This window comes from Lates calcarifer, linkage group LG17 (assembly GCF_001640805.2).
Source record: "Lates calcarifer isolate ASB-BC8 linkage group LG17, TLL_Latcal_v3, whole genome shotgun sequence".
NCBI lineage: Eukaryota > Metazoa > Chordata > Actinopteri > Centropomidae > Lates > Lates calcarifer.
Genome location: NC_066849.1, coordinates 20,436,665 through 20,459,890, shown reverse-complemented (window position 1 = coordinate 20,459,890; position 23,226 = coordinate 20,436,665). Strand labels below are relative to the sequence as shown.

Below are 23,226 nucleotides of genomic sequence, written 5' to 3'. Positions count from 1 at the left end.
AGGAAGTGTCCAGAGTCATGCACTGTGACCTTTTAGCCTCTATCAGCTACCAACACTGATCTTTAGCATTAGAAAATTGATGTGCACTGAACATGTTGATGTTTAAAATGAACCATTCCAAACAAATGTGTGGTATTGCTTGAAATAAGACATGTTTCATTTTTTAACTGCAACACTGCATCTTTGCTTTCGATGCAAGAGTAATGAAACATTTCATATCTGAAAAGAGAGTGAGTGACCTCGCCTGAGGGGACTCCCTGTGTGGACCAGACTGCATTACGGCTGGCTACACTAATGGCAGATATTTTGAAATATGAAGAATATCTCTTTGTCTTCCAAGTTAAGTCTCTCTAGTCAAAATGCTAGTAGACAATAAGACAAGGGAGGAATAAAATGTGATATAAGACATCTTTGTTTTTTACTTCTAACATTTTAACTCCATCTCTGACCTTTTCCTTGCCTCCTCTGCTGTACGTAGCCTTGTTATTTGGACTAAGAACTGGAGGCTCAAGACTCCAGAACCAATTAAAATCAGATTTAAGACGTCTTAGTCAGCGGAAACAACTTAAAAGACAGCGCTCTTGTGCTCCAAGTAACCATGCAAACAAATCAACTTCCATGTGCTATAAAACTGCTGAACAGCCACACACATGGATCTGTCTATATTTAACACCACAATGAAAAATGCTTTCAGAGAAAGAGAAAAAAAGAGAAATCTCATAATACTGGCCATTCGCCCAATAAATTCTGGGTCAGTAATTAAACCTACAGTTGTTACACACCGGGGTAATATCTTGCTTCATATGTAGTTAGCCTATTTACAGCAACACAGAGCAGTTTACAAGCCAATTATGAGGAAAGAAAGAGTTAACAGTCAAGAAACATAAAAAAAAAAGATATAAACACAACAACATGCAAAGCAGAGGCTTACCGGACTCCTCTATAGAGGTTAGCATCATCATTAGAGAATGAGAGATAAAAGAGAGATAAAAAGCAGAGACAAGTAGAGCAGTTAGAAGATTAGAGAATATTAACATTGCAAAGCAAAACATCTGTGTACAGTGTAGGGAGTCATCGCCATCAACTGCAATCACTAAAACAGACAAATAAAGTAGTACTATGGCTCTTCGCTGCATTCAGTCAATCCTCCATCCTTCCACCCACACAATACCCACTACACCCCCCAACACAATGTGAACACAGAATGCTAGCTAAGGTTTTATGTGAAATAAGCTGTTAACCTGCATTATCATGTCCCTCTCACAGAGCTTGTGTACATATGAATAATTCATGTTGAATATGTCAAATACTACCATGGAAATTAAGCTTGTGCAGTCTGCTAAATACAACACTCTATCTGTACCTCTATCCTAGGCATGTACAATATTTACAAAGATGCAACAAGATCTTGCAATGTCATATTTATCAAGAAAATCAGTGTTAAGAGCAAGTACATTATAATGTTAAGTCTAAAGAATTTCAATGAAATTCAAATGGAACTGGGTTGTCAAGTGTGAGGCTTGCTGAATAAGACCAAGTCATAAATGTTTCAGTCAGGGGATAAAGTTTTACTGGATTAGTTCAAGGAAAAGCAAGAACTAGAAAGTGGAGGGTGGCTTTGCTTTTGGGGGCCAGTTAACATTTGGCTCCTCGTCCTCTTTTCATCAGACCATTTTTATTGTCAGTCCACAGCCAAGGTAAGCCAGGGTTGCCAGGGACTGGGAGTGACTGCGTGACTCACGTAATTTATGTGCAAGGGAATTCAGGGAAAAGCTCTGTCCGGGCAAACGTGATACTAATTTGAACTGGTAGAGGTGAAGGGGAAAGTTTTGTAATCACAACTACAGGCCAGTAATTCCAAAGTCATGATCCTGGGTTAACATTCAGGTGACTTGACTAGATTATTCAGGAACATGTTGAGGAAAACCTATTTCAGATTACTTGTCTAAGAAGAAAACATCCACACAGCCTGATCATAACAATAACACCACAATGCAAAATGCCTCCAAACCAGTGTCCCCCTATATGTCTCCTACTCATGTACACACTACCGTTGTCTGCATGAAAAGACCTTCACACCTGATCAGGTGAACTGAGTCTGTGGGTGAACACACTGAGTCTGAACTGAATTATTGAGGACTGAGGCTCAAATGACCACAAGCAATCTCACTGTACAGCAGGCCGACACAGAGGTTCATTGTGCCCACTTTCCTACCTTAATTATTCAAGGTGGACACCCAAGCTAACCACCCTCACTGGAGAACATAGGAATTATGGGTAGGCCAAAGCCTGCTTTGGAGTCACAATGCTAATTAGAGGCTGTCTAAAGGAGACGTGTGCTTGATTTTGAAATCATAACTTCACACCCTGCTATTTGGGAACAGCACTTTGTCAGATGGTTTCTGTTGTGGCGGGACATCTGCCTTGTGTTAAACGACACCGGGCTAAATGGGAGAACACTGAGGTCACTGACAGCACTGACCAAGTATCACAAGCATCACAAATTAATTTTATGGAATCATATAATCCACTGAACCCGCTCATTACAGGGACATGGATTGTGATTTCAGTCTGGGGTTCACCCCAGAGACATTACATACTCTTGCATACTGGCTTATTAAAACAAACTAGTTCTGTTGTCACGTAGAGACACAAGAAAAGTGAAGCAGTGACCCATTTAGAATCCCATAATGGTGGGCTTAAGGAGAATGCACATTGAGAAACACAGAAGCTCGGGAGATACAAGCACACACATCACGCAGTATCTGAGTGGGAAAAAAATCATCAGCCTGTAAGACAAGTTAAAACAATCACATATCAAAGAGAACATCTAAACAACAACACCACATTCATGGTCATATCTCTTACATAAAAAAATCTATTGTATGAATGAAAAGGCAGTTAAAGACAAGAAAGATGAGAAGCAGGAGTGATCTGCACATGCACATTATAACCATCTAAACACTAGTGCAATGCCCTCTGTGGATGAGATCCGCAGTGAGAGGGCAGTGACGTCAGAGCTACTCACCAGAGGAGATGGGGACAGAGCGATGTTGCCTATGGAGGCTTTGAGCTCGTCGACCGAGGGTGCCGACACGACACGATCAGCCAGCAGCGGCTTGATCTTGATTTTGAATTTTTTCCTGTGGTCCTCCTCTTCTTCTGACTCATCAGAGGAGAAGAAGTGGGCCTTCTTGGTGGTAGGTGGGAGCACAGCGTCAAGGAAAGCAGTGTCCAGGATTTATTTAACATTTGACTTATGAATTATAAAGGCAACTATGTGATTGTGTTGGAGCCAAACACCAATCGAGACCTTGCAAACTTGTACATGCCGGTACATGTCCCTCTAAACCAGACCAAGTTTTTCAACCTGGCAAGGAGGTAATTGCAAAGTGAAGATAATATAACCTTCATAACAGTCAAAAAGAAGAAAACCAACATCACCTCTGCTCAGCTCTAACTGACAGGTGGATGAATCAGTGTATTGATTTCACAAGGAGGTCGTGGGGCTTTTCCTCACTTCTCTGCAACTTCCTGTTCACGTCTGGTGCATCAATGACTCATTCTTCTGTGATGCTGTGATATGCTCCACCTCATTAACTTTATTTAGATCTTTGATAATTTGTAATCATCATTGTGCATCAAGTGGTGTTTTATTTTCTGGATTCAATTATATAGATTTGTTTCCACTGACTTGGCAGCCACATCTGGCAGCCAAGTATTTTTCTACACAAACTGATCTCCTATCAGTATGCAAATTTTTGACAAATATTGTACTAACAATGGAAGCATTCTATTTTTAGTAAGCCAAAGTGACCTGGCAGAGAAAAACAAGGCAAATTTATTCTGTCAAATGAGAAATCAAGTAGCGCTGAGGATATCTCCCTCTTCTGACTCCTCATCAGGTCTGATGCTGTAGCCCTCATCATCCACCTCAGGAGAGTTCTGAAACACAAACAGTGAGTCAGTGTAAACCTCTTTAAATGTCTGTATACTGTCATGTTATCTGTAACACACTACTGTCATGTTAGCTGTATGACAACCAAATTGGAAATGGAGACAGCAGTTGGTTCAAGAGTGCTGTGGGCTCATTGAGTCAAAGTTCCCATTGACCGAAACTTTGAGTCATACTTGGTTGTTCCCCTGCTAAATGAAACATAACCAAATGCATATTGACAAAGTCATAATCCAAACCTACAGCATAAGCAATAAAATGTGGCAAATGCTAATAGTTAAACCCCTTAACTTGATTTGCTATGAGTAATCACTGATTTTATCTCATCATTGATTTTACAATAATACAGATCAATACAAAGAAGATGAAAACAAAGCAGCAGTATTGAAATAGAATCACTGGATCATGAACTGAATCACCAGGTCAAATCAGTGTCAAATAAAAAATTCCAGAAAAGGGCTTTTACTTACATATCTGTCCCAGTCGATATCTCCGTAAAAGCCATTTGGGGCCCCGTTGGTCTTCTTCTGAGACTGAGGAGAGAGAGACAGAATGATTAAAAGCTCACCACATACTGGAGGTACATTATATCCTGCACTACTGTGCTACCACTGGATGTGTTCCTATGTTAACTACTGCACAGTGGAACTACGGCACAGCTGTAATTTGGCCCTTCAAACCCTGATCCTGTGTTCTCTGGATATCACATCATATAAGGGTGTTCCACTTACAGGTCCTAATAATATTAGGACAGAAGAAATTATTTATTATGTTCTCTCCTCTGTCCTTGCTTGTTAGCAACTTCTAAGGTCATCAAATTAAATACCATTTTTGAAGCATTTAGTCAGTTTTTTTGCAAACATAAATGGAACTCTGCTTGGTTACTAATGATGTCAATGTTATTATCCTACAAGCTGCAAATAGTCTAATATTGAAAGATTCAGGTCTCTTCAGGCGATCCCAAATGTCTCTAGGGAATATCCTTTTGCCCATTTAGTTTTTTCCCCCCTCAATCCCTCCTCAGAGAGCCTGCTAATGAAAAGATAGCTGATACAGCAACACTGATTGCTGAATAATGAGTGGAAAAATGTACTGTGGTGTCTACAACAAATCTAAGCTCTACATACTATGCTACCCTTCTACTTCTACTCTAAAGGACTAGAGCTGAGTACCGATTCAACCTCTTGGGGTTCCTGGCAAGTGAAAAAAAACAACAACACAGAAAACAAATAATGTACCTCACAATCACCAGACTTGACTTCCTCTAGTAATACATGAGCGCAGTGAAGACTCACTTGCACAAGAATAAAATGCTGATGTATATATTAAATATTTTCTGTTACTTACACCCCCGTCTCTGTCTGGGGACCCCCTGTGAGAAATTAATGCAGAGGAAAAAATGAAAGGAGAACATAAAAGTCATTTCACATGTGAGCGCTTCATTTTGAAATCAAGTGCTTCGCTAATTAGTCAAGACAAAATATTTAAAACGGGTATTCAAGGAAAAAGCTTTTTGCACAACCACATTCACATTTATTCCCTCACAAATTGACTCCCACAGACATCCCAGCACACAAAGCTTTTACAGTGCATCTATGTGTCTCATGCACTGTTACAAATTGGCTAAACACCTCTGGAATCACTCTCACAAAGGCCCATCAGGCTGACCAAATACAACCAGATCTAATTAGTCTCTTAAGTGTATTTTGGATAAGGCAGAAATAACATAAGCTGTATACAAACAAGCAATGTCAAAAGCAGTGGATACATAAAGTATTGACACATTTTGGAGATTCATAATAATGCCACTGAGCATATGAGCAGTTTAACTGACACACAATTTACTCCTGTGGCTCATGACTGCTTTAGCCTCTCAGACTGTGCAAAGTTAATGGAAGCAGCTGTCTAACCTCTTTTTGACAGGAACTGTATTTAATACTAATCCTGTAATTGGTCTCACATATTCTAATCTTTCCATTCTGCTGTAATGTATAAGCACGACCTGCTGTCGTATATAAAATTTATTTCTTACAATAACTAATTCCAGTTCCTGAGGTTTCAGCCAGCACTTTGCTCCACTGCACAATAATACTGTAAATACTTTCAGCTGTGAGACAACTAATATGCTCTGTGTTTGGATCACACATCAGGAGAAAGGAGAATCAGAACTTACGTGGAGTCATTGTCCTTCTCTTTCTTCCGTATCCCGAAGGCCTTCCTGGTACGTTTTTTCAATCCTGAGGGGAGAAAAAAAGAGAAAAAAGGGTAAATTCCTACATGAAGAGACACCAAAGGCATGACTAAAAGGTGGCGTCTGTGGGTGGGTTAAAGGGTAGGTGAGGTCAGCTGTTCAGCATCTATCATCCAGGAGATTAAAGGCAACGTTTTTATGTATTATTGAGTGACTGGATGCGTCAATGTGAAGGCAAACACCGTCTTTCAGAACTAAAAACATGTTCATGGTCATCGCAGATGGACTGCCAGCCTTGGAATCCTCAAGGCCTCTGTTTGCAATGGAAAATTCATTAGCACTACAAAAAAATCAATGTGCTAAGAATTTAACAAGAATAGCTTAGACAGCTATGAAGCACAGAGGGACCTGCTGCTACAGAGCTGCTACACAGCTAATAATATACAAAGCTTCATTCAATCATGCTACAAAGAGCATGCAAGATCTCTAATGTACTGATTAGCCATACAATTGCCAGTTTGAATCACTAGCCTCACTTAGAAAAACTTAGCTGAAGAATTCAACAAGGCTCACTCTTCCCTCCCTCCACATCTACATGCCAGACTGTCCCTGAACAAGGCACCAGATCTCCCACTGCTCCAATGAAGCAGCTCAAGCAACAAGCAACAGGTGTGAGAATGTGTTTTGGCCTCAAGGAAACTTTACGTAGTTTTTGGAAAAAAAGTCTTAAATGTAAACTCTAGACCCTGAAACAGACACTTCAGTGTTCACGCCAAGTCCCAGTTGAGTGCTGCTGGAAGACAAAAGTAGCATACAAAGAAAAAGGAGAGATACTGTAGTCTGTCCGCACAAGAAATACTGCAAGCTCTCAAAAATTTAAGGTTGCCACAATTCAACTGTTTTGACAAGAGCTGCAACTAACGATTATTTTTATTATTAATTAATCTAATCTTTCTTTTCTAGATTAGTTGTTGTGTCTGTAAGATGTTAGAAAATAGGGAAAAATGTCCATCCCAGCGACTCATAATCCAAGGTTATGTCTGTAAAACAAGCTCTACCTTCTACACACACTGAGGGTGCATCAATAAATGATTTACACAAAACAAACTAAACTTTAATTTCTATCAAATCAAATATTGTTCAATCTGAGGAACCTGGTCTGATATTACCCTGTCTTGTTCTTACCCCAGATGAAAGCCCAGTTGTCCCCCTCCATTTCTTTTCTGATAATTCCTTGATTCTCATTCTTCTTCGTCCTTGTCTGGCTGTGAACTCAACACATCTCGTGACCAACCTATCTCCCTCCTCATACCACACACTAAGCCTCAGAGCAGGAACCTGATGCTACCTCTCACTAACCCACCCACACACACACACACACACACACACACATAAACACACAAACCAGGTATCATGCTCCTGTCCTTGATCTGCATTTGTTACTCAAATTCAACACCACTGACTCCACTCATGAATTAAAGACAAATGTCATCACTGTAACAAATTATTAAAATTACAGACAGGTGTGTACGTCTAAAAAGAAACATTATCTATGTCACTTTGAGTTCATGATCCACATAAATTCCAGTTAAGCGCGTAACTGATTAAATATATTTTTACTACACTAATCTTTGCATCAGCATGGCTGCAACCAAAATGGGGAATTGATCCAAAATGGCCTGCTGGCCATGAGGAGTCTCATCCAGAAATACCCTCTCACTGATCTTGCTAACATATTTGGCCTTGCTTCCTATGAACAGCTACTGTCACATCGCAAATAAATGTCCCTCTGCAGAGAGACGTACATACAGAATGAACAAACACTCATAAGCAAACTCAAAAAATTGTCCTTATATTCACAAAGGTAATTCTAAGAGCATATGAAGAGACATGCACACATCTCAAGGAACAGAGCTTGATGATTACTCGTGGACACTAGGTGATCATAGTATCCATTTCTATAAAAACTACCTAAGTGAGGGAAGAGGGAAAAGACAAGACAAACATACTGTATGTGTGAGATGTATGAAAATTATAAATATGTAAAACTGAAAACAGAAAAAAAACAACAGAAAACATTTTCCTTTTCATACAGGAGTAGCGCTTTTGTGAAAAAAAAATACCCCTTAGTGTATTTTCACATTTGACATTTACTTGTAACCAGAAACAGACATTTCTGTTAGCAACTTGTTCAAGGTCACTATTCAGTGCACTGAGTCACTATCTACTTTTCTTTTTAAAGTTAAGACTATTCTTGTAGGTTTGTGTGAATAACTCACGAGTTGAACGTATATCAATAATAAACTAGAAGATTAACATCTATAGCCTTGAACATGGCAATAAATGACCAAGGACAAATATTGTTTTCTATCTGCTCATTCTGTTGTATTGTAAAATATAAGCATTTGCAGACTTACAGGGACACTTATTCCCTGTAACTGAGATCTAGTTTTACTTTTCCCCTTTTTAAAGTACTGAAGGTTTAAGCCTGACTGAAGATTTATTCTCCCAGTCTGTGGCTTGACACTTTCTGTACTTCTGATCTTAGTGAGGCATCTGTTGGAGGTCTCAGTGCAAGGACACAGTGTGCTACCTCTCAGCCCTTAATGTAATGGGAGATAAAGTCTTAATTGTTCCTAAAAACAGCTGCTCTACAAAGACATGAAGTGACAGTGAGTTCTCCTCAGCCCCTTCCCTTTACTTCTCCATTGCAATCAGACGGTTTGACGGTATGTCGGTTTGACATCTAATTGAATCTGTGGTTTCAACAGTCCACTTTTTGGGCCTTTCCAACTACTTGAATCCTCATGTTAATTTATTTTCTTTTGTGTCTGCTGCCATTCAGAAGCAAACTCTATTCCCTGCTGTGGCCCAGTTTAGTGTTACCTGTTGATTCAATGTCAAAATGTGGTCGTATAAAATTATCCTCCATGATGCTGCTAACAAGGGTGGCCTGGTTTTCATCATCATCTTTAAACAGCTTACATCATGCTGGTATCCTCTTTTTTTTTTTTTTTTAACTTTAAGCACGGCATACCAACTTGAATTTATTTATACGATTCTGAGTCTTTTGCTGTGTGTTTTGCTGTTGCTGTGCTGTTTTTAAACTGCACTTTCATTTCAGCAGGCTGTATTTACTCCCATTTGTCAGAAGCACATCTCTTTATGCTGCCATTTTGTTTCAATAAATACCTTTCTATATATCTCACCCCTCTTTTGGCCTCCTCTCCTGTTTTTCTTCCTTTAGGTCTGTTTCACTGTCCTGTATATCTAGCTGTGCCCCCAAGCAAGAACTGACAGGTTTACAGCTGTGCTAATGAAAGAGTAGCGTGTGTGTGTGTGCATGTGCATTTGGATGTGCCAGTGCGCACATGGCAGCTGTGTTTTCCGTGTTTTCAGCAATACATGAGATTGAAATCTGCAGTTATTTTTACCTCTTGTTGTCCTTGTCTTTATGAACTTTATTTTATTGGCTTGTTCTTAAGGAATATTATTTAGGAGAATGTTAAAAGAACAAAAACAACCACTGACAGATTGCCAAATATTATGGCAAAACTTGCACAGGTTTACAACAGAGAGCAGCATGTAGCAGCGTGCCTCCTTGCCTCCTATAGTATATCTGCTCTTAAATTGCACTTTCAATTAGGTATGATCTACATATTTTTTATATTATGATATACTGGGTGATAATTACTGACAATAATAATACAAATTAGAATTAACCAGAATAATGTAGTTTGATTGCTCAGATCATTTCAAGATTTAATATTTTAATTACCATTATACAAACAGCCCAAACATACAAAAATACCCACCAATGTTTATTAAAAATGGCAATAATTGACTATTACACATTTAGAGTACAGCAGAACCTAAATCTGACTGGATGACGTGAATGTGAAAGAATACATGAATGCACATAGCAGGGCTTAATTAACGAAGAGGGAAATAACAGTGTGTGCGGCACACGCTGTTTAATGACTTAATAGCTTCCGTTCAGAGGGATGCTAGCACAAGCGCTAACGTAATTTGCGGTCTCTTCTCAAGACACAGTAATGTAATTGTAGGTAAAGGACATGAAGCCAAACAGGACAGGACACTGCCAAACCTTAAAAAAAAAAAAAAACAACAACAAAAAAAAAAACTATATGACAACTGAAGAACAACAGCGCACTGGCCAGCATTACTCATTCTGAGTGAATCTTGGACACGTGAGACTCTAACTTTAGAAAGGGTCCCAAGTAGTGAAAACAAACTCACAACAGGAGGAACACCACCCGGTGCAGCAGAGAGTGTGTTATTATTATAGCTCTGTGAGGTCCACCCTTCAACTTACAGGAAGTGGTTGCCACTAACACTGCCTTCAAAAAAAATGAACCACCTTGAAACACTGCAATTATACCTCTCTCCCATTATTAAATTGAGTGCACATGCACAAAAACTCACTCCAAGCTTTCGCCATCAGCATGCTGTTCAGTTAAAACAAACTAGTGCAGCATGTCACTACATTTTTCACAAACTGAGGTTCAGTGCAATGTAGACATATGTTTCTGAGCGAGAGCAGAACGATACTCAATACTACAATACTGTAACTTCTGTTTCCAGAGAGTGAGCCTGAGAGAATCAACTTGAAAATTACCCCTCTAATTCCAAAACTAGACCATATTCAAAGGGGCTATTTGTAAGTTTTCTCTGCTGCCAAACATGGTTCTTTGCCAGGAGCGGATGGTGATGATGGTCGCTTGTCAAGAGATTCCATCGTCATGTCTGGAGGCTACAGTGAGTTACAATACGAAAGTGACGAGACAGAGAGGCCAGGGATAGCTGGTTAGCATGCTAACTTCAGCATAAGAAAAAAAGCACAATCACTAGAGGCAAAAATTGCTAATGCTTTCCACCACTGGAGACAGCTCTGGGTGAGTACAAAAATGAAGTCTGATGCTGAACTTGCCACATTTCTTCTGAACACTTCCTGTGGGCATATACATGACTGCCTCTGTCAGGGGTTTCGATTGCATTAGCCTCAGCTATATTTGCTACAAAGTCAGAGAACTGAACTGGAGGAGACATCATGCTCCAGAGACACACACATATGCAGAAATTTAAAGCACACACAGTTGCGCATACAGTATGAGATAACTTCTTAAGTAGAGCTCTACATCTGGTCAGGGGGAGTGGAGGCTGCTCAACAGGCTGTAACGAAGGGGGAAGAGATGAAGAGGCTGTATTGGCCAACTAACCAGCAAAATACACACACACACATACACACACAGCTTGTGCTGTCAGCCACAGCAGAGCAGACCAGGCCAGGCCACTCCAAACTCTGAATGGGAGACCTGTGCTGCTGTGCATAGTAAGTAGGAAGTGCGATAATACACCACTGAAATCTAGAAGCAGAAGTGCTGGATGCTTTTGGTGAAAGAAAACGAAAGAAAAAAATGTTTATGGCTTTTAAATACTCATTTGAGTGCATTAAATGTAACTTCTTAAACTCTCATTTGTTGCTTTTCTTTACTAAGTGAGCATTGAAGAACGTTGATCAATCAATCTGGAAAAAAACCTGTTGATGGTAAATGTAAACACATTAGAGCATACTCAGTTGGGAGTATGGAATAAGGGAATTACAGTGTGAAGACGGTGTGCCGGTTTGTTGTTCCATCTATTGAGTCCAGCTATTGACTAAGCACGAGGAGAAGCATGTGGATGTACTGACAGGCAGGCAGACAGGTTAGAAGACAAGGAGACATGTAATTAGTGGAACAGGACGAAGGCTGGCAGGCACATAAACACAACAGGAGAAAACCTGTAGAGAGACGGGCTGTAAGGAGCTGCAAGGAGACACAAAGCTGTCAGACAGGCAGGCAGGCAGACTGACACACAGTAGACAAACTGAGAGTTAGACAGGCATTTCACAAACAGGAGGCTTAAAAGGCTCTTTTGTTGGAATGACTCATCCATCCTCATGGCCCTGAGAGGCAGGAGAAGGAGGAGGCAGGTGAGGAGAGATATGCTGCTTAAGACTGGCAGACACACAGACTATGACCTCGCAATGATGCAATGATGCAATGACGCTGAGGCTGGAACATGTTCTAATATCATGAGGAGACGTGATGTGCAGTTGTGTGAAGGCAGCCTCCATTTCAGTTCAAGCACTGTTTTTGCAGACCTGCACAGAACCGAAAGTCTAATCAGGAAAATCAACATTGAGGTTTATTGTTTAAAAAAAGGTGAAGCAGACAAGACTGCGGGTGTGCTAACTATTCAGCAGCAACACACTCATGTATTAAATATGAAGCAGCATATCTTAAGATATTAGTTATGTAGGGAGTTGTTAACTACAGTCAGAGACATCTGCACAGACACAGTTTCACAGACCGTAACATAAACACTGCATTGCACAGAAAATCAATTTAGTCTCCCACTGTCTGTCACCACTCTTCTCTACCTAGACTAACACAGGAAGGAAGAGAGCCATTTAGTCAATCCTCCCCACCTACATTTTCCCTGCCAGTCTCAGAATTTAAGCTGCAAATTCATTAACTCTAAGATAGAAGCCAGGAAGAGAGAAGCCCATCTTATTACCTTCCAGCACAAACAGGAAGCTAAGGGGGCATGGCATGAAAAAACCTCCAGCAATGGCCATCAACAGCCATCACCTGCAGCCTCACTGTGTGTTTCAGTGACAGTGTGTGTATGTTTCAGTGGGAAAGCCTGTGTCAGTGTGGCAGGGAAAAGAAAAAGAGATGGTGTCAGTTTGTGTTTGTGCCTGTGGATGCTAAAATTAGGCCTTGACTGTACTGTCCAGGTGGCTGCACTGTGAGCTATCAGCTGTAACACTTGCTTTAACAATGTACCTGGGGCATACACAAACACACAAACAAACACACACACACACACACACACACACACACACACTGTGAATTGGAAGGTATATACACGTCTGTTTTGTTGCACAAATGCATCCTTTGAGGGAAAAAAAAAAAGAGAGCGAGATGTTTCATTGGGTGACGTCACCCACCTCCAAGGAAAGTGGGTCAGGGCCAGAAACCATATAGCAGCGTGCCGACAGTTGGTGCAGAGATGAACAAAAGACATTCGCGAACGCCAAGATGGTGATGATGCATCCATCTGTGCACCAGCTCAGCTTCCTCTCAATATCTAAAATTTTATTTATCTATTTATGTTTCATTTTAATGGACTACAACATCTAATAAACAGATTTGGGAAGCAGGTTCATTATCAATTACTCAATGGATTATATCTTATTAATTGATTAATAATTTAGTCTACAAAGTGTCTGCAAATAGTGAAAAACAGCTATCAGAATTTCCTAGATCCCAAGGTGATTTAAAACAAACTGCTTCTTTCGTCAGAGTGACAGACCAAATCCAAAAGATAGAACAGAGAGGAGCAGAAAATCCTCATGTTTGAGAAGCTGGAACCAGAAAATGTTTTTCATTGATAAATGACTGGTTGTGGCTTTGACAATAAATACATTTACAATAGTAGTATATTATATAAGTAAAGACAGGAATTGCGAAATTCACATTTTTGTTTTTTCTTTAAAACATGGTTACTTGTGAGATTTTGAGTCTGTTATGTTACATGGTAGCTTATATGTAAAAAAAAAAACACTATTTGTAACATAAAAAGGTGAATAAGATGCAAAGAGTTTGTGACAATGTGTATATTTATGTAATATAAAACCTGGTTATTTTGTATTCATTACCACTCTGTCCATCTCTTCCACCCCCATTCATTGTTCTTAGTTCTTCATCTCCTCCCCTCACCCCCTCTGTCTCTATAAACAGCCAGCACTCATGGTTCCCATCCCCGGGCTTCAAATAGCATCCACCAAGGACTGCGTGGCAAATGACCCTGCTGCAGAGCCAACAGAGTGGCTTTTAACATGGATTTTTGCCACAAAGACACAAGGAGAGGATGTATTTTCCACCCCTGTGCTCATTTATTGACACAAGACTTCCACACATCCGAGAGGAAGATATGGGAACCAAGTGCCCTCTCTGCCTCCAGCTGGTGCTCAAAACGCTCCTGCTCATGCCACAGCCTGATGCTTCCACAATTCCTACAAAGTCTGCTTGTTCCATGTGGACAGCAAATGAATGGTTGTGTCTTACCAGATTATGTGATTCATAATGAAACTGGTTGTTCAATGCATGACTGTAAAATTCAATTAATGACACATACTGTGAAAGTTAAAGCACATCTCTCAAAGCACTACCAAAACAAATGGGATTTTAAGCTCTTGAGAATCAGCAGGGAACTTTGCTCCAAGCTATTTTTTATAGAGATTCGTAGTTCATTGTTTTGACATTTATAGTGCTTTTTCTACATCTACAGACACTGGAAGTTTGAAGCTTCTTAATTGTAGCTCTGAAACTTGAGTGTAACTATATCTTGAGGGTGACCTTTGGTAGGCAGCATGTTTTTATACAGGCCCCTTCAAATGTACAAAAAGTGTATGCATGGGTGTTGCCAGACTACAGTTGTCAAAACCCCCTCTAGGCCCCCCGACTCTCCCCTGGAGACGAGTCCCCAGCTATTTCAGTCATGTCCTCCTATCAAAACAGATCACCACAGCGACTACTGAGGGGGAAAAAACAAAAAGCAGAAATCCTCCCTTCCTCTTTCAGCCACATTAATCTGACAGTACCCAGAAATGTCATCTGCAGCCACCCAGCTGAACCCCATTACCACAGGAGGATGAAAAAGTAAGGCAAGAGAAATATCCTCTTTTTATGCATGCCACATTTCCACAGCCACAGTCACCTGGTACATTGATTTAGCTGTGGAGTGACGTTCAACAATCAGTTCGGCTAGAGCAGCAGTCATTCTGCAGACAGTGGGGGGGGGAAAAGAAAGGCTATCAGTCTTATTTGGGTGTCTCTTCCCAAAATTTATGCTCACTGTGCACATCAGCCTCTTTCACCAGCATGCTGTGTGCTCGCTAAATGGGCCTGCTGCTCCTCATTCTTCACCATAGTGGTTCTATTTTCATACAAGTTTTCATTAATAAATTACCTTGCACCTTAATATCATTAAAATGCAAAACAAATGTTACAGATAACTAATTTTTTGTATTTGAGACATATTTTTCATTGTCTAAATAAAAACAGTTCCCTTTCCTGCACAAATGTATATAATTACATGAACAGAAAACATTTTGATGGTTACAATTATGGTGAGAGACAGAAATGTTTTCTTGCCTCATGTTGGACAGTGAGGCCACATGTGACGTCAGTTAGTGTTACATTGTCTGGTTTTCAAGGCTAAAGCTGCTCGGGTGTTTTAGCTGTTGGCAAGACAACAAAACACCAAGACACCTCCAGAGCTGAGTGGATTTGTCAGCCGACAGGGACCCTGACAAGTTCATCTTTTCCTCATACACTGTCACATTTAAGTCCCTGCTTTAAAATCATCATCATAGATACTGCATTAACACACCACAGTTCATTATCAGAAGATGTGACAAAATAGTCATAGGATGGACATTAATAGACATAATAAAATCATATACATATGATGTAACACATCTACAGATATATTACACAAGATATTATACAAATACTTCATTAGGCTTCCATTCTCTTGAATGTCTCTCAGACCACTGCAACCCTGTCTTTATGAAATGACTGAAAGCACACACAGGCAAAGCCAGAATTACTGCAACTTTCTCGTGTCGGATATAAAATGTAATTTTCTGGATACACCACTTGTCTGACAGGCAGAGAAATTGCACCAACAGCTCACTGCTCCAGTGTTTTTCCTCATACAAAAAGCAAGGCTGCTACAATTAATTTGTTGCATAACTAGGGTCGACTGCAGCTCCAACTGCTATGTCTGTTGACCTTCAAGGACACAGCAAATTCAATTTGAATGCATCGTCTTTCTGCTGTGGGTCTTTGGCTCAGGACTAAAACAGCAAGGGTCTTTATTATCGCTCCCCTCATTTACGTGAAGCTCAAGATAGACAGGATGAGGAGTTGTCAGTGCTCCAGTCTGGCTCAGTTACAATCATATATTGATTAAGGACCTCCTGAATGTAGTTTTCTGAGGTGAAGAGTACAATATAATTTACATTGAAAGGATAAGGCAGTTACAGTAAAACATACAATATATAGGGAGGTAAGGAGATGCACAGTGTACTAGCAGTATCCAAAAAAAAAAAATCTAATTTTTATCAAATATTTGTATGTAAAACACATATGAAATATTTAAAAACTTTTTCTACGTACAAACATGAAACAAAAAAATAAAAAAATCATAGATGACATTTGTTAAAATCTGATAAATTACCAGCCATGGCAAAAACTCACTGGTACATTCACTTGTAGATTCCGTTTGTGTGTGCCCTATTTGAGACTGAAAAAATCCTGGAGCTTTCCCACTGATCAACATGATCCCCATGTGTTTACTGGCATGTCATCTTTACTGAGGGGTGATCAATGTTTCGATCCTGTAAGCATGTTTATTAGGATTATCAATCTGCTACAGCAAGGCAGCACAACAGAAAAAGCATCCTCACAACAGGAATGATAAACAAACCACTTCAAGCCATATTGAACAATATTTTCATTTTACAAATTAAATGCCTGTAAGGGTTGCTAGCACTGCCAGTTTCACTGAGAATCAAACAGTTTACGCATGTTCTGTCCAGAAAATATATGGTATTAACTCATCAAAAGATGGTGCAGAATTGAAGTGACTGGTCAAACACAAGACATTTTTCTGACAACCAAGCCAGAGCTAAAATGTCAGAGTAGTAGACTTTTGCCAGATGTGGCAAAGAGGATGATGCCACATTAGGCCTTAGGCCTATGCGTTTGTTTACACAAGATGTATACACAGGCAACATCTCAGCTATATGAAGAGGGAAAAGCTCCTTGCTGAAGGAGATTTTCTGACCATCATTACTGCGCTGTTTGGCTTTGGAACTGATTATTATGAAGATACTGATGCAATCACACTGTATAAAACATTAAGGGTTGCCTTGAATCACATAGGGTGTTCTAAGATTGTAGAAAAGCAAATATGCTAAATACATAAATTGTTAATGACTCAACTGTCCAGAGATTTCTCATCATTTTCAGGACCAAATGCGGTGATTCAAAGTTGTTGAGCAATAAGGCAAAAGACCGAGTGGGTGTACAATAAAGTGTGATTCACAGATGAGAGGATGGATCTTCTTTTTTTCCCCCCAAACTGGGAGATCTGTGTTTGCACTGAGTATGAACTCTACATTGTATTAGGAGGAGGAGGAGGAAGGATGGAGAGTCTGTGGTGAGAAAAGGTGCACACGCACACACACTCCTACACTTACATGCGAAGCAAACACAAGCCCACATGTGATATGAGTCACTGATGAATCAATTTTACAATTTTACAGAACAGACTGGCCAGTAATGATTAAGAATAAACAACTAAACGAAGACATAAACAGAACCCCTTTTGGGCCTAGCAGCTGATCACACACATTCATTTTGTGGAACATTTGTTACATCTTACATCATGACCATCATCATCAAAGTTTGACCTATGGGTGGATGGTCTAAAGGTGCAAGAGGAGAAGCCATACAGTCTCTAAAACAAAATATCTCCTAAGACAGCACTGTCCTCTGCAATGGCAATTTGGCAAGATATTTTGAGCAAAGTTGACATTTTGTCATTTGTCATCAAGACCACTTCTGAACATGAATGTACAATGGTAATATATATTTAATTTGGATTTTTTTTTGTTTGTTTGTTTTTCAAGAATAAATTTGAGTAATACTTGAGCTAGATGAAAGGTCATAAAGACACTGAAATTACAATAAATCACCTTTGGCCAACATGAATATCCTTACTAGATTTCATGGTTACCTGGCCCATAGGTTTTTTTGTTTTTTTTCCCCCCTCAAAATATGATGTTCTATACCCAAACACTGAGTGTAGAGACCAGCTGACCAACTGACCTCTCTAGACTGGGGGACGGTAAATGCAAAGATGGAGTGGATGGAACAACCTGATTAAATTCTCTCACACAAACAGACAGACAGACAGACACACACACGTGTTAAGAAGTTCAATGCCCTGCAGCAAAACTGGAAATGAGAGAGCCAAAACTGGAAGCTGGAAAATGATCTATACCATGTGGTTTGTACTGAGTTGTATGGGATGTGTATTTGGAAAATTGTTTATGTAATCTGGACAATCTGCCTGTATTTGTTCCGTTCTTTTGTATGTTTGTTTCTAAGCTACAATATATGTCAATGTTCTCTAATGCTTGTATGATAAACTCAGTTGTGTTCATACAAAGACTTAACAAAATATCACAAAACTCTGTATCATTCTGACTGCAGCCTCACAACAACTACTGACTTTATAAAACCTACATGTATAAGCCTTAAATCCTTGTTTTTCAAAGGTAGTATTTGTTGTAGGGCCATTATGGTGGATGGCATAAGAAGTGTTCATTGTTAGGATATGATGTATCAATACCAAGTATAGATGAACAGAAGAAAACGAAAAAAAAAAGTGTTTCAGTGCAGTTCTTAGGCAAATATTAATCAGCTGGGCTTCAGTCCAAGGTAACCATCCAAGCCACAATTAGGATATTGGAACAGCAGTTTGATTGTTATTTGCCCACTTTGATTGCTTTGATAATAAAACTAAAAACTTTATGGGGAGACTTGAGATAGTAAAATCAAGCACCTATTTTACAACAGTGAAACAGCATGTTATGCTACAGAAACTCAGCTTCCACTCTCAATTACTCCCAGTGAACCTTTCCTTTATGATCCTGAGCACAGCTTTTTATCCAAGTTCTATAAAGCAAATGAGTGTCTGAGGGTGTGTGTGTATTGGTAGATATGATCCTGGGTACCACATCACTTGTCTTGCCAGTGCACTGAATGATGGGTACTTTTCTCAATGCCAAATCCCCTCTCTGTTGGCCAATGCACAAAGTAACTGATCATGTAAATGGCTGTGATTCTCTTGAAAAAACTGGGGATGGACACTGAGTGATAATGGAAGAATGAACAGATTATTCACAAAAACTACAAATACCATAAACACTGCTACTGAATCAGAGCCCTCACCCTGTTCACTATTTTTCTTCCACACGTGTTTGCCTGTCGTCCTGGGTGAACAAAACTGATGGTAAAGTGGAGTTTAATTGATAAACTCTCTCTCCTCCTCCTCCTCTCCTGTGATACACCATTCATCAGAGTGTTAGCCCCTCAGAGGTCAGCACCACTTCAATGCCCTGCATAGAGCAGATAGACCAGGAACACCTCAGTGTCTCTGGAAACACAGTCCATATTGTGTAATCCTCAATGATTACATTTCAGTTCATGTTATTTCACTTTGTGTATTATAAGTTTGATTTGCTGTAGTGATTCAAGTGATTAACTGATTAATTGTTGATTTATCTGATAAGAATACCAACACTTGCAGGTTACAGCTTCTCCAACTCAAGAGGAAATTTGTTTTTAGGCTGTTGGAGTAAGAGAGCAGTTGCAGTCATCACTTTCACTTTGGGCACAGGGATTTTTGTTTCGATGGATTATTGTTGACATTTTAGATTTAGATTAGATGATTCATTGAAAATGACCTTAAAGAGAAAGTAAAAAGAGTACAACTCAGCTTGTAAAAAAGAAACAGTTAATGTCTTCTATAGTACATTAAAAACCAGGATTGAGCATTTTGAGATCTTAACCCACAGTAGAAAACCCAGTAAGTCAGGATATCTCAGTCTCTGCTGACTATTAGTCCTAAAACCTTGTGAAAGAGCAGTATCACTGGATTACAATGGCTCAAACCAGAAACTTTTCAATTACTGCACAGGGTTATGAATTTTGTCTCCCTGAATGCTTTGTCTAGGTTAAATCAACACAAAATCTTTGTACTTTGAGAAAAGAAATGGATAAATGAGGTAAACTGAGAAAGACGTGGAAGATGGATGTGGACAGACTCCTACATCACTTCTCTTCTGGGCACTGCTTTCTGCTCTCCAAGCATCCAATCAGATATTTCTCAGCTACCATGCCAACTACAGGACACGGCTACTATGGTCTGTTTGCAAGCAAGAAAAACAACGAGAGTGTCTGTACATGTGATGTGTGAGAGAGAGAGAATGAGACACAGGCAGTACAGTAGATTGCTAGTCAGATTATGAGTCTGCCCAGAATGAAAAGTTTCCACATGAGCAGTAAGCAGAAAGCATGTGTATGTGTGTGTGTGTGTGTGTGTGTGTGTGTGTGTGTGTGTGTGTGTGTGTGTGTCCAGATGAAGCTTGACAGAAAGTTGATGTGTATCAGTAGCTCAGATGCAGCCTGGTCCTCCTTCCATGTGCCCCAGGGGAGAACAGGAAATGACTTTCTTTGTTAAAAAAATGAAAATAAGGACAGGAAAGAGGGAGGAAAGGAGTGATGGGAGAATACAACAGAGAGGAGCTGTATCAACCCAGCACACTTTGTGTTAATGGATGAGATCAGCCACTAAAGTACTACTTTCTATCATGTTCCTCTCATTGTGATGGGATCCAAAAAAAGCTGGCCCAAATTCCTGTGGATTACATTTTCCCTTATTCCTTATTCGCTCTCAACAATCTAATCTCTGTTCGTGCTGTTTAAGGCAGACCGCTTGACTCCACCCCTCCCCTGTTCACACCCAGATTATAGGTTTGGTCAGCATTTGGTGGGGAAAGGAATATCCTGACTATCTATGGTTCATTAAGATGAGGACCTATTAAAAACCTCCAAATACATCTTCTCACAGTCACAGTCCTCAAATAAAGAACCTCTGGCATCAATGAAATGGTGGAGTGCTGTTTGTCTTTGAAAGGAGAGGAGGGGGAGTGAAAGGGAGAGTGACACAAGGAGGAGGAGAGGCTGAAAAGGAGAGGGGATGTGGCGAAACACTGATGAACCACAAGATCTGGAACCACTTTGAGGGAACACACCATCAATTCCAGTGTCACTCTAACGCCCAGCAATCCGGTGTTATGGAAAAGCTTACATAACCTGCAGGTTGACTTAGGCAACACATACAGAGTACTCTAACTACCCTACTGCTATACGTAACCTTTCAGACCATAAGATCACAGAACCCTTTTCTGCTTGCTAAAAATGGTCTCTCTCTCACACACACACAACCTTTGCAAAAATCATGACTCATGAACTTGTTTGATTTTTCTCTCATCCTTTTCCTGCCATTCTTGAAAGTTATGAAGTCACAAAAAGCATTAAAAAAAGGTATGAAACAAAACAAAGCAAATGTAATGCTTGCTAATTCTTGCGCTTCTGGCTCTGTACATTTCTTTATGTCTCACTTAGGGCAACATAACTTGTGTTTTTTCCTCACCACTCAGTCAGTATGTGCTGTGAACGCTGTGTACACATGCTGTGTAAACTGCGCAAAGGTACTGGGGAAAAAAAGACAATGTTCTTAGTGACTGCATGTTATGTAACATGCTGGTACTTCTAAAACAACAAAAGGGGCCATTGCAGAAAACTGCTGCCACTAAAGTAATGCAAAATGGAGGACAGTGTGGCCTCACATCAAACAGAATTCCTCAAGCAGCTGCAAACATACACTGACACACAAATACCTGTATAAACAGACATAGGTGCATACAAGCTTGTACTATGTATAACTCCACTGCTGTGCTTTTATGAGACGGTATAAAGGGTTGAAAGACTTTTATGCTCCCACTCCCTCTCTACCATGCCGTGATGAAAAAGAATATGAAACACTATTTCTTACTGCTGATATTTTGTAACAGTTAAAATTTTAGGTCAATGAAATGAAACAGAAGGCATACATTCTAAATATTTTATCGAGGAACGAGATATCACAGATGATGATGAGGTCTGTTAGCTTTGGGCACTTAAATAAGAAATTTGAGTGAGTACATAAAGTAAACACCTTGCACAGTTAAGTTTTGAGGGACTTGTATAAATACACTGGTCAGGAAACAGTGTAATAAACCACCTAATTTCATTAACAAATATCAATTTAAGATCCATCCAGTTACATCCTCTTTTTACTGATGGTGCCTGTATAATTCGAGAAACTCCCATTTATGGGAAAAACAGATTCAATTACACATTAACCATAAAATAAGACCTGTTGTCAATAACTCCTTGTTCCAGTAGAAAGAGAGAAGATACACATTCATTTCAGCTCTTGGACACTGAAAGATTTAAAATTCCAGTTTTATTCAAGGCAAAAGTAGCTAAATAGATGCTGCTGTTGCTCTAAAACATTCGGGGAATACCTGACATGAACCAAAATACTCCTGAACAGTGCTGACAACAATCTCCATTTTAGTTTCCAAATGTTAGCAAATAAAACTATTTGCAGAGCCTTATGACTTGCCAGAGGGGAACCAAAAGGACAAAACAAAACCTTGTGATTCTGTGTGTGTGTGTGTGTGTGTGTGTGTGTGTGTGTAGGGAGGGGGAGCCCTAAGCATGGGTGGAGGGTAGTTTGTCAAACATTCTGTATTTGTGTTTAATGCAAATCAACCTCAAAAAACCCTGGAGGATGACACATTCTGCTGATGGTTAAAGACAAGACTTGTTAGACAACCTAATCTCATTTCATAAGAAGTAAGACAGGAAAACATTCCTATTCCTGCCTCACTGTCACCAACTATAAATACTGGTTAACACTGTGGTAAAGTGAGGGGAGTAACTTCCTTTTCCTCCAGTCTCCCTTTTAATTTGGACAAATTGTGCTCTGGCCACAAGGGTCTGCCTAGCCCATTTGTTTTGCAAAGGATGCTAAATTACCAAATATGAATCTCACTCAGTCCCTGAACAATAAGGTCAATGAGGCACTGAATCTCTGAGAAAATGTTAAAAGTTGGCAGGAGCAATGAGTGTAATGAGAACAACTGCAACTCATACTCAGCCCAGTTCATATCAACTCACATGTATTTTTTATTTTTTTTTTACCTTCCTCCCTTCTCTCTAACTGTCATTTTCTTCTGTACTGTCTGGCAAAGCACAAAAGTGTGAAATAGCTTTGGCTTGCTGGCTATATGAAGGCTCCAGGTTATTTTGACATTTAT

At 39.7% G+C, this 23,226-nt stretch overlaps 1 protein-coding gene across 5 annotated transcripts in view; it reads right to left on the bottom strand.

Moving 5' to 3' along the window:
• Window positions 1-23,226, bottom strand: part of sgip1a (SH3GL interacting endocytic adaptor 1a) — a 74,440-nt gene that overhangs the window by 23,888 nt on the left and 27,326 nt on the right. For 4 of the 5 annotated variants that reach the window (XM_018696182.2, XM_051077169.1, XM_051077168.1 and 1 more), the window contains 5 exons: window positions 6,129-6,192; window positions 5,303-5,327; window positions 4,426-4,488; window positions 3,882-3,945; window positions 3,029-3,204 (listed from right to left, as the gene is read on the bottom strand). In XM_018696182.2, the coding sequence (XP_018551698.1) occupies window positions 3,029-3,204; window positions 3,882-3,945; window positions 4,426-4,488; window positions 5,303-5,327; window positions 6,129-6,192 (392 nt within the window). Of the gene's footprint in view, window positions 1-3,028; window positions 3,205-3,881; window positions 3,946-4,425; window positions 4,489-5,302; window positions 5,328-6,128; window positions 6,193-7,331; window positions 7,499-23,226 lie in introns of those variants that run through there. The other variant, XM_051077170.1, reaches the window with a different exon arrangement.